The 13,225-nt window shown below is 35.5% G+C and overlaps 1 protein-coding gene across 5 annotated transcripts in view; it reads left to right on the forward strand.

Moving 5' to 3' along the window:
- Positions 1 to 13,225, forward strand: part of LOC140444608 (anoctamin-2-like) — a 74,231-nt gene that overhangs the window by 14,369 nt on the left and 46,637 nt on the right. For 3 of the 5 annotated variants that reach the window (XM_072536375.1, XM_072536378.1, XM_072536371.1), the window contains exon 2: positions 2,340 to 2,559. In XM_072536375.1, the coding sequence (XP_072392476.1) occupies positions 2,353 to 2,559 (207 nt within the window). In that variant the 5' untranslated portion in view covers positions 2,340 to 2,352. The remainder of the gene's footprint in view (positions 1 to 2,339; positions 2,560 to 13,225) is intronic. The other 2 variants (XM_072536382.1, XM_072536388.1) reach the window with 2 other exon arrangements.

Here is a 13,225-nt window from a genome sequence, read left to right on the forward strand (position 1 = left end):
TTCTTATAGATCCGGGATGGTACTCTTTATGAAGGGCACACAACGAATAAAGTTCCTTTCTTATAGATCCGGGATGGTACGTAATATTTTTTGAACTCAGCAAATTCTGCAAGTCTTTTTTTAACCACTTGGTTGTGGGCAGTCCTTCTATAAGTCTGGAGTGATAACTTGCATTATCCATTACTATTACACAGTTCTTAGGAAGAAGATCTATCATTTGTTCGAACCATTCTTGAAAGACATCAGCGTTCATGTCTTCATGGTAGTCACCGGTACGAGTTGATTCAAAAGTTAATAAACCACCTTCAACAAAACCGTCTGAACTGCCAATGTGTACTATTATCAGCCTGCGTCCCTTTCCTGATAGTGGGTTTAAACCAGTAGATAAGTTATTTACAAAAGCGTGCCTTTGACTTGTAACAGTTTCATCCTGCCAAAATTTATTTGGTGTATGACCCTCGTTGATCCATGTTTCATCAAGATAAAATATTTTTCTTTTTTGGTTTCTCATTTCCTTTATGGTTCTTAGAAAATGTCTTCTCCATATGACAATATCGCTTCTTTCTAATAAAATAGACTTTCTGGGATTCTTTTTCCAGCGGAAGCCTATTTCTTTTAAAAGTTTCCATAACGTACTTCGACTCATTTCTGGGTAATCCTTATCATCTCGAACTGAGACAAGAACTTTATCCAATGTTGGAAATTCTTGTCTAAAGAAGAATTCATGCACTTTCCGTCGAAGTCCTTCTTTAAAATGATATTCTATTTGAAATTTTGGTTTCCCTGGAGCATTACGTGGCATTTGAAAACTACCACATTTCTCTTCTTTAATAACTCTGTAAATCGTAGATTTCCCAACACCAAGTGTACTGCTAACTAACTCAACGGTCTCATCAACACTTTCACATAAACGTTTGTCTGTAAATGATTTAAAACAATTAAATATTAATGTTTTTTCATTAACTGTTAGAGGACCAATTTTTCGGCGTTTACACGGCACTTCCAAATTTTCCATAACACTAGTATACACAATAAACTGCACATTGCAACTGAAGTACCTACTTTTAGTGAACTGTTAAGAATTTTGAATACGCCACTTGGACCTTCCTATATACAAAATGGAAAAACCCACTATCACATTTTCTGTGGAATAAGTTTAGAAGGTAATTATCTAGTCAATTACTGTCGTAGATTCCTGGAATTAAAGAATTAAATGTTTGATTGTTGAAACCCTTACTTCGTGGAATGCACTCATTTCAGATAAAATAAAACGTTTTATTTTATCTAAAGAATTAAACTTTATTTTGCAAATAGGCAAAGAATTAAACTTTATTTTGCAAATAGATAAAATAAAACGTTTTATTTTATCTAAAGAATTAAACTTTATTTTGCAAATAGGTAGGTACTTATTAAACTTTTATTGGTTATATATAACCAATAAAATAAACATCTTACATTTCTTGCAAATTCATTAGTACCTGTTAACCTCCATCACTCCGACACTGGCAACCTTATTTAGGGATTAGTAACCCTCACAACTATTGTATTCTATTCTGCTCCAACCTTTATACCTGGTGGTCATACTCAATTTAAAATTGTTTTCCTATATACTTCTGTAAACTTGTTGACAAATATCTGTTTTTCATTGAGTCACCCGTATCAACAGTTTAGGGATTTGCATACATAATTTATTGTTTTATTACTCTCTCATACATAAAAATACACTATAGAGACTGAATTGCTTTGTTTATTTCTTCCAAAGTTGGTAGTTCAGTATCCTCCTGTTCTATTTCTATATCATATCTACCTTCAGCTCTACTTTCTCCATTAAGTAACGTATAATATATTTATTTATATATTATACTTTATTATTTACTTGTAAAATTTTTACTGTATACCATAGATGAGGCTACCGTATCGTCACACTCGCGATAGCAAGAAGATAACATCAAGCAATGCGGTATAAATGACTAGTTGTGGTCAAAATAAAACAAAACCAAAAAAGTATAATCGATTTGTTGACATTGTAGATTATATACTTAAAGTAAACCAGTTATTTATTAATTACAGCTTTATATTCAGAAATATAACGGTTTTATTACTTAAAAACTATTTTAAGGTAATTTAAGTGAATTTTAACGACTCTTCAGCTGGCCCTCGTAGAACAAGAACTCGTTTCCGTTACCTTGAATAATACACAAACTCTTTATATATTTAACAAATGATGTAACGAACTTAATTTGTCGAGTGTTAAATGTTGAATACCATATAGGTATCCTCACTCTCACCGAACGCGGTTGTATGAAAGAGTGCGCTGTTCACACGAATTTCTGTTTTAGATGATACCAAGTGATGGAAGATGACGATGATTTCTTCGATACAGTGTCCGTTAATTCCGCACACGGAAAAAGGAAGTATCTTAGCTTGTCGAGGAACACCGTGTACCATTCCCTCATGGACTTGGACGGCGGGAACGATCTGGAGATGGCCAGCTTGGACCAAAACAAGGTGCCGCATAAAGTTAGAGTTGTTAATACGTACGAACAGTGGAAAAATAGGGTATTGTTTTATTTGTTTTCGCCGAAGTGCATGGTATGCCACTGATTTGACTTAACCTCACTCACTGTTTTCATTCTTAATACACTAAATTAGCTTTTCTTTGACAATCAGATGATTTAACAATGAAAACTACGGGCTTACTTACAACTTTTTACCTTATTTCAACACTGTCTTTTGTGAATATATTATTTCTTACTTGATTTACGTAGGTGGCGGGTTCTTTCTTAATTTAAATTTAGTTATAAGGTGTACACGATTTTTAAAACAAAATCAGATGTTATTAACGACACAACTATTTTTATTTCATTCGGTATCAGACGTTGTTCTTCTTATTCTTCTTGAGTACTTAGCTGTTTTGGATGTTGGCTACCGTCATGACAATTTGTATTTTGCAAACTACTGCTCTGAAAAGATTTGTGGCTATTGTGTTGAACCACGTACGTAGATTTTTCAGCCAGGAAATCCTTCGCCTTCCTGGTCCACGTTTTCCTTTTATTTTTCTTTGTGAAGTTTCTCATGATGTGACCGAAGTATTCGATTTTGGCTATTTTTATTGTGGTTGGTTAACAACTCTTTACCTTTTTGCATTCTTAATAAAACAACCTGGTTAGTAACGTGGTCGGTATAGGATATCTTCAGGATTCGACGATATAGCTACATTTCAGAATCCTCAATTTTCTTGCAGGTAGCGTCTGAGAAAGTCCACGACTCAACTCCGTACGACAGTATAGGAAAGATATAACATCATAGTAACCTGATTTTATGGGTACTGATAAATCATGGCATTTGAATAGCTTAGCCATTTTTTGAAATGCAGATCTGGCTTTCTCTATCCTACATTTGATTTATAGGGAATGGTCCCAATTTTCATTGAAGTTCGTACCAAGGTAGGTCTATGCTTTTCCTCTTTCTATTGGTTGACCATTCACACTGATTCTTTCAATTTGTTGTTCCTTTTTAGAGATCATCATACATTTTGTTTTCTTAAGCCGGAGCGGTACACGGGTGGGTCGCTAACAGTTTGTCCGTAACAGCGGAGCGACCCACCGGTTGGTCGGCAGGTCTTTAGCTCCTATAGACGATGCGGTCCACCGGTGGGTCACGAGAATCGTATAATAAATTTCAAATATATATATATCTATTTTAAAAATTAAAACTTATAATATTATATATCAATAATGATAGTGCTAGCACAGTTTTTCAATACAGAATAAATGATTTCACAAAAATACAACAACCAGTTTGAATGAAATTTTATTACAATTTTATATTAGATACCATAAAAAAAATTGAAGATACTTAAAAATTATTATTAATTCTACATTAATTACATTAATTAATTACATTAATTACTTTAATAGGGCTACAGCCCTATAAAAGAGCCTCGACCTTCCCAAGTCTATTACGCCAGTCAGTTCTATCCATTGCCAACTGTTGCCAGTTTGCTGCGCCTATGTGTCTACCATCCTCATCTACACCATCCCTCCATCTGAGTTTTGGTCTACCCCTTTTTCTACTTCCCACAGGTTGTGACATAAAGATTCTTCTAGGAGGATTGTTCTGCTGTGATCTTGCCAGATGTCCTGCCCATCTTAGTCTTCCTATTTTTATAAAGGATACTACGTCTTTACCACCAAATATATGTTTATATCTGTGATATATTTCGTAGTTGTACCTCCTTCTCCAAACATCATTTTCACACATGCCACCAAATATTCTTCTCAGGATCCTTCGTTCAAATATAAGCAGGAGATTTTCATCTGCCTTGGAAATGGTCCATGCCTTCGACCCATATGTCAACACTAGTTGTATAAGGGTTTTGTATATGGTTATTTTTGTTTTTTGGCTTAAGTTTCTGCTTCTCATATGTCTACTCAGTCGAAAATAGCATTTGTTTGCTAGGATTATTCTTCGCTTGATTTCTTCCGTCATGACGTTCTCCTTGGTGATCAGGGAGCCTAATTATGTGAATTTGTCCACCACTTCAAAGGTAGAATTATCAACCGTGAATTGGTGGCCGATGTTTCTGGCTCTATTGTTGGGTGTTGATGCCATTATCTTAGTTTTATTTTCATTTACTTGCAGGCCCATATTTTTTGAGGCGTGTGACAAGGTGGTATACATTTCTTCTAACTTGCGTGTTGTGCGGGCAACTAGATCAACATCATCTGCATATGCCAAAATTTGGGATGATTTATTAAAAATGTTTCCTCTGCTGTCTATTTGGGAATCCCTGACCGCCTTTTCCAAAGCTATGTTGAAAAGGAGACACGCCAGCGCATCTCCCTGTCGCAGCCCAACATGCGTTTCAAATGCCTGTGTCATCGCCCTTTTTGTGTAGCGGGCAAACGATCCCAATACACCACTCTTCTGGGAGTTGTTCCTCATTCCAGGCTCTCAGTATGATTTTATATATATGATTAGTCAGAGTAGCGTCTCCACATTTCATAAGTTTCGCGAGTATACCATCACTTCCTGGAGATTTATTATTTTTAGGTGTTTTATTGCATCCCGTACTTCCTGAATTGATGGAGGCTCCAATGGTGTATTGTTGTTTGCTCCTGGGGGTGGTTGATTTGGATCTTCTACTTCGATAGTAAGCAGTTCTTTATAGTGTTCCACCCACCTTTTGAATACTTCTTCTTTTGTATTGAGTATATGCCCCTCCTTATCCTTACATAGTCCGATCTTTGGTTTAAATTCTTTTCTTGCTTTATTTAGATTTTTATAGAATTTTTTTGTTTGATTTTCCTTTTTTAATGCCTCAAGTTCTTCCAATATTCTATTTTCATAAGTTCGCTTTTTTCTCCGATGGATGTACTTCTCTTCTCTTCTGAGATCTTAATATTTTTGTTCTTTTTCTCGGGTTCTTCTTTGCTGCATCAGTTTATATGCATTGTTCTTTCTTCTTGTAATGTCCTCGCACTCAGCATCGAACCACTCATTGCGTGGTGGTGGTCTTTGCGGCCCTAGAATGTTATTTGCTGCATCTTTAATGTAATTTTTACACATTTCCCATTGTTCACTAATTGTTAGATTCTCTTTAGTTATGTATTTAGTTTGGATATAGTTTTGAAACCTTTCTACCGTTTGCGGGTTTTTGAGGAGTTCAATATATTATTATTAATTATGGTTAATATTAAAACAATCTAGACATAAATAAGGTTTGTTTTCACAAGTAATACAAAAGTTTGGTACCGTTTTTGTTTTTCGATCTACTTGGAGTTTTTCATCACTTTGAAGAATTCGCTTGTAACACTGTCGGCATCTTCTTCGACTGGTTCTGACAGATCCAGGAGCTCTAGTCAGTTTGTGTTTTTTTTTTCTGGAAGGTGTATTGGAAAGCCGAGTACTTTGAACATCATTGACCAATGCGTCGATGATACTTTCCCTAAATTTGAGGAGGGACAAATTTGTTCTGTTATGGCAAAAATCTTTCTGTATTACCCATGAATTTACCATCATTGTACCAAAAAGCAGTTCCATAACTAATTTTCGATACCACTTAACTGTTTTTCTCAATGTGCAATAGGAACTTAGCTGGTCTGACATATCTATACCCTTTTTGGCAGCATTATATGATATTTTTCAATCTGGTTTTTTTTATTGGATCTCCAGCACGAGTATTTTTGCCTGTTTCAATTATTTAACCTTTATGATCCTTTACAGTTGTCATCATCAAAACTTGTCTTTTATCGGTCCATTTTATAATCTTTGCCTCAGATCTATTATTGACGCCCAAAACTTCGCCGCGTTTTTGTTTCTGGTTCAAAAAATCTTTGAGCAATGTCTTTCTGTTTGATCGAAGCGTACCACAAAAAAATGTCTTCAGTTCCAGAAGATTTTCTACTAAAGATAAACTACTATAAAAATTATCTGCATAGAGAACACGTCCTTGGTCCGTCAAGTAGATCGATAATAATTTGATGAGCATGGCCAATTTCATTATTTGTTGTTACTGTTTGTTTTCCTGCATAAACCTTGATGTTACATGTGTATCTATTAGCTAAAAAAAGTTTATAAAGTTTAACCCCATACTTGTGTGCCTTTAGAGGAATATACTGACGAAACGAGAGGCGACCTCTCCACGGCACCATGCTTTCATCTATAACGAAGTATTTGCCTGGTCTTACCAACTCCGCACACTTTTGGTTTAACATATTCAATAAGCGACGAACTTTGTAAAGACGATCGCCGTCATCTTTTTGATTATCCTCAAAATGCTAGAATTTTAGCAACTGTAGAAATCGATCTCTTGAAAATAGATGTTTTATAAATTTGTTTTCGTATTTATCTTGCTTAGACCAAAATAATTTGATATCTATGTTGTATGCTGTTGTGACTTATTGAATTTGTTGTTGCTTCCATTGTTATTCATTGATTTTTTTTTGTGCTTTGATCTCTGCTTTCATTTCTTTCCCAATATTTTTATTTATCCATATTGTTTCATTCAAGCAGCATGCTGCTCTGTTTGTTCTATTCACTTGATCTTCCACTTCAGTTTCAAGCTTTCGGTAGCTAGATAATGTGATGCCTAGATATTTAATTTCCATCACTTGTTCTATTTGACATTCCAGCTCCAATTTACATCTTAGTAAATTTGTTGTTGTAATCATGGATTTTGTCTTCTTTGCGAAAATTAACATATTAAATTTTCTGGCGGTTTTATTAAATTAGTGCAGCATACGTTGTAAATCGTCTTCACTTTAAAACAGTAGTATTGCGTCGTCTGCATAGCAGATTATTTTAAGTTGTTTTTCTCCCATTTGGTATCCTTTTTTAGCTTTCTTTTTTTATTATTTCATCTATAATAGTCAGGTTGAACAATAGAGGACCCAGGGACTCTCTCTGTCTTATCCCATTGCCAGCTTCAATAGGGTCGGTTAGTTCTTCTTCTACTTTTACTTTTATTGTGATGTTTTGGTAGATATTTTCGATCGTTTTGATTCTTCCTAGAGGTATCTCTATTGCGTACAATAGGTGGATAACGTTCTTTAATTTGACCCGGTCAAATCCCTTGTTAAGGTCCACGTAACATAGATATCCCACTTGAAAAAAAAGTTCCAAGCCCGGATTAAATATGGAGGGTGATTGGCAAGGTTAGCAGCCTACCAATCGTAAACACGAAAACTGTAATTGGAAAAGAAAATTAGAGTACTAGAGATCATTATTTAAAGTTGCAGATCTGTCGCAAATCCAAGGAAAATGGACAACTGAAGGAGAAAATTAATTCTAAACAGGCGTGTCCGCAATACATCTATAGAAAACATGTATATATTTTATAATAGTATGTAATTACGATATCTAGTAAGTTGTTAGTCAGTAATTAAATAAAGAAATATCTATACTGATAATTATTTGTGGTATATACTAATTATTGTATAATTAGTCCACTATAGACTCTTTTAATTGACTTTCTAAGTTTACTTCGATATTGCGTGGCACCTTAAACTAATATATTTGCTATATAAAAACCCTGTAAATATATAATATTCCTCTATATTTTAACTACACAATTCTAATTACTATATAATTCTAATTTGAAAGTACATACTATTAAATAATCATTTGTTGTCATGAATCTTTGTGTTTTTTGGTTGTGCTACTATTCCTTGTACAAAAACATATTATATATGCAGAAGGCAGTCAAGCAGAAGTGGTCATAAATTGGTGAATTCGTTTTAAAAAAGTATTCCATTATGTCAACTATTAGTAAACGTGCAATTCACACAATTAGTGCATTGGACATACACGGTCGACCAAACTTATTTGGAACCCATTTTGACGTTAAATAACTTATTTAGTTTTGTTCCGATTTTGATTTGAATTTACAAGTCTAACGGAAAAACTTAAGGGGGGTCTAAGTCATCATCATCAGTGGCGTTACAGCTCTTTATGAGCCAAAGCCTTCTTCAGAACAATCCTCCATTCGCCCCTGTCTCTGGCAACTCTTCTCCATGCTCTAATTCCGATAGACTTCAAATCATTTTCTAGGTTGTCTTGGTACCTAAGTCTCGGTCTTCCTCTTCTTTGTTATCCGATCGGCCCTCTTCGGTCAAAAACTTTTCTGACTATGGCATCTTCTTCTCATCTGATTACATGACCTATCCATCTGAGGCGTGCTACCTTAATGAATTTTACAGCGTCAGGTTCTCCAAATCTTCTATACAACTCAAAATTGTAACACCTGCGCCACAAACCTTGTTCTTTTATGCCTCCATATATTCGTCTTAGTATTTTTCGCTCAAAACGTTTGAGCAATTCTTGGTCATTCTGTGTTAGTGTCCAAGTTTCTGAACCATATGTTAGCAATGGTCTTATTAGTGTTTTGTATACAGTCAGTTTAATTTTTCTAGGCATTTTTGAGGCCATCTGTCTTCTTAAGCCATGGTAACACTTATTGGCGAGCACTATTCTTCTTTTTATGTCTTCACTGACGTTATCTTTGGTTAGCAGCGACCCTAAGTATATGAAGGTGTCAACACCTTCCAGTTCTAGGTCATCAATTATTATTCGTGTAGGTGTCGGGTTGCTTGACCTAGTGCAACATATATATTTGGTCTTTTGAACATTTCTATTTAGTCCCATTCTGTGTGCAGATGCTCTTAACGACCGAAATGCTTCAGTCAGAGATTCTGTGGACCTACCTATGATGTCTATGTCATCTGCGTATCCGACAATTTGTACTGATTTGTTAAAGATAGTACCATTCGTAGTAATCTGCGACTCTCGAAGGGGGGTCTAAGTAGGGGTCATTTTTATAAAGACTTACTTTCAAGGTCACAGTAAATTTTAATTTAAATATTCGCTATCAATATAGGTTTCAAATTTCATCAAAATCGGAACAAAACTAAAATAGTTATTTAAGGTCAAAATGGGTCCAAATAAATTTAGCCTACCGTGTAGTAAATTTGTCCCATAGCGATCGAAAGTCGCTAAACAGCTGACTGTATCACAAAGTGTCGTGAGTAGAGCATGTAATGTCGAACAATATATTGGAGAGAGTGACTCACTCTCAAACACTAAATATGACATCGTGAACTATTGAAGAATTACACAACTCCAACGGCGTTCTGTCATTTTTTTTTGATTGAACTATTTTATAAACAATTAATTCAATCGTGATATCTTTGTCATTGAATAGGTACCTAGTCTAACCTAAATAGTGACAACAGTTCTACTCTTTGCACTTCCTGAATTATGGCCAGACGTTTTTTAACATAAAGAGAATTAGGAAACATCGCTGAAGAGCGAAGTGACTTGTCAGACCCAGAGGAACCTTTTCCTGTCTCAAATTCTGACGAATATCTACCCAGTGATGGAGAGTCTCATGCAGGTTCAGATCAACAAAAACATTCTTCACAAGAGGAAGATTTTTAAAGAGTTCTCGAAAGGATAAATCCAGATAACGACCAGTCTTGTCTCGTAATGTAGAAAAAACCATACACAAAGTTCAAACCAAAACAATTTGTATCGCCAGTGATAAAATTGCCTTTAAAATTTATTTATGTATTCATTGGTCCCAATATATAAAACACTATTGGGACACAGTTGTCCCATTGCCTACCAAAGGATTTAAGGATATTTAAAATATAGATCACTTTGGGCACTATTATAAGATATTTATCATAGTTTTGTGTGAACGATTTGGATATCTGCGGAATGTATTCAGTCCTTAAGGCGCGTACAGACCTACAAACGCATGCGGTGAGCAGCCACGAATACACATACGTGTGCAAATGTGGACGGCGCTTTCGTAACCTCTCGCCGCATGCGTTACTTCTCGCGAATGACTTGAGCACACATGCTGCGAGCCAGAGTGGTGTCGGTTTTTTCGCACACATCAAAGAAACATACGTGTGCGTTCGCGCTCAGTTTAGACGGATAGCGTGGGGATTTGCAAGACAAGTTCGGATTTATTGAGTTTTATTCATTTTATTGATTTATGTGTAAAATGGAGTGGTCAAATGAACAATATTTGCAATTAATAGATTTGTATAAAGAAAACTATATTATGGGATCCAAAAAATACGTTTTATTATTCAAAAACAAAAAAAGAAGATGCATGGGAGTCGATTTCAAGAAATCTTGATATAGTGATCTTGATATACAGCAGTGATGAAGAAAAAAATGAGCAGAAATTGTCCAGTATTAGATTCTAACGCCAAATCTACTAGTAAATCGGACTTCATTTGTAGGGTTCTTCTTTTAAATAAATGCGTCGTCCACCATCGCCTGTTTTTCCTTTGTTTTTTTTTAATGAACTAATAACCACAAACGCGGCACTAACCATAAGCAGACATTTTTTCACGAATGGATGGTGCGCCTTGAGCACGCATACATATGCGGTGATTTCTAATTTCAACGAATGCTCTGAGTGCGAATGGTTTGGGTACGCACGCATATGCGTGGCTTCTCACCGCATGCGTGTGCTAGTCTGTACGCGCCTTTAAAGGGTTAAAATGTTATATAGCATCCTTTCATCAACAAAACCTTGTGAATTGCTATTGTATCAAAAATGAATACAATATATATTACAAAAAAACTGCAGCTGTTAGAGTTGGGGATCAGTTAACAGACGACATAAAGTTAAAAATAGGTGTGCGACAGGGATGTATATTGTCCCCATTATTGTTCAATACATATTCAGAGCACATTATGAACCTAGCACTAACGGACATAGACGAGGGAATACTTATAAACGGAGATCGATTGAACAACATAAGATACGCTGATGATACTGTCATTTTTGCAGACAGTCTTAACGGTCTGCAGACACTTGTCTCTAGGGTGGCAGAAGTAAGTAGCAGGTTTGGGCTTGATTTTAACATCAAAAAAACCAAATACATGGTTATAAGCAAAAATAGGATACCACCTGGTCAATTACTAGTTAACCAACAACCTATAACACAAATCACCAACTTTTGTTATCTGGGTGTAAACTTAAATGAATAGTAGGACCAATCGACGGAAATTAAGATAAGGATCGAGAAGGCAAGATCAACTTTCGTCAAAATGAAAAAAATCTTTAACAGCCACGATATAAAATTGACAATAAAAGTTCGTTTACTAAAATGCTACGTATTCTCCGTTCTTTTATATGGCGTGAAGTCATGGTCCTTAACTGAAGCATCACTGAAGAGACTCGAAGCATTTGAGATGTGGTGCTATAGACGCATGTTGAGGATTTCCTGGATAGACAGAGTTACCAACGAAGAAGTACTACATAGAATGGGTAAAGAGCGCGAACTAGTCATAACCATAAAACGTCGCAAACCAGAATACCTGGGCCATATAATGCGCAATGAACAACGATACAACCTACTTCGGGCCATACTTCAAGGTAAAGTGCATGGGAAAAGAGGTCCAGGACGAAGAAGAATATCCTGGCTGCATAACCTGCGAAAATGGTTTAACTTAACCACTACCGGACTTTTCAGGGCAGCAGTCAACAAAGTCAGAATACCCATGTTAGTGTCCAACATGCGTAACGGATAGGCACCGTAAGAAGAGATCAAAAATGTAACATAACACCTTTATCCACTAAAAATATACACTAAATGTGTGACAGGACGCCTTTATAATCAAAAAAAAATCTTGACATAAATATAGGATTTATTATTACTGGTAGGTTAGGTCTATATCAGTAAAGTTCAAAAATTGCAAGTCTTTTGTTAAAAAAATGTGACATGTGAATGTGACACCTTTATCTATTCATGTCTTCAATTATTAAGATTACTATATAAAACCACTTACCATAAAATGATCTACCAAAACAACAAAACGGAAACCAGAATAGATGGACAACTCCCAGAACCTATCGAAATAGGCAGCGGAATAAGACAAGGGGATTCATTGAGCCCCATTCTCTTCAATTTGATCATGGATGAAATCATCAAAAGCGTTAACAAAGGAAGAGGATACAGAATGGAAACAAAGAAATACAAATACTCTGTTATGCAGACGACGCAATATTGATAGCCCAAGATGAAGTCTGCAAAGACTGGTCCACAGATTTAACATAAGAGCAAAAGAATTTAATATGACAATCTAATTTCATCAGTATTGAACAAGTAATGGAAATAAAATACCTAGGAATTACACTGTCTAGCTATGGAGACCTGGACAAAGAAGTGAGAGATCAAGTACAAAAAGCAAATAGACTGGCAGGATGCCTTAATAACACTATGGCGAAAGAGACAGATTAACACTGAAATGAAATCAAGAATTTATAAAGCCAGTGTAAAACCAATAATGACATATGCCTCAGAAAAATGACCCGACACAGCCATTACGCAAAGGCTACTGGAAACTGCAGAGATGAGAATACTGAGAAGAATTACAGGAAATACGCTGAGAGATCGAAAGAGAAGTGAAGACATTAGAAGAAAATATAACGTACAGTATATAAATGAATGGACACAAAATAAAAGAAGAATGGAATAATCACATAAGCATAATGGAGGAGACCCGTGTCGTCACAATAGCAAGAGATAAATCACCAATCGGTAGAAGTATCGGACGACCGCGAAAAATATGGAGTGACAACCTTCCATAGAGGTATTAATCTGCCAATGAACAAGCAGAATTGCTTATACAGAGGAAGAAGAAGATTATAATATAAGAGATAATATATAATGAGGCACCGTGCGGTTATACATGACGC

Source organism: Diabrotica undecimpunctata, chromosome 1 (genome assembly GCF_040954645.1).
Source record: "Diabrotica undecimpunctata isolate CICGRU chromosome 1, icDiaUnde3, whole genome shotgun sequence".
In the NCBI taxonomy this organism is placed as follows: domain Eukaryota; kingdom Metazoa; phylum Arthropoda; class Insecta; order Coleoptera; family Chrysomelidae; genus Diabrotica; species Diabrotica undecimpunctata.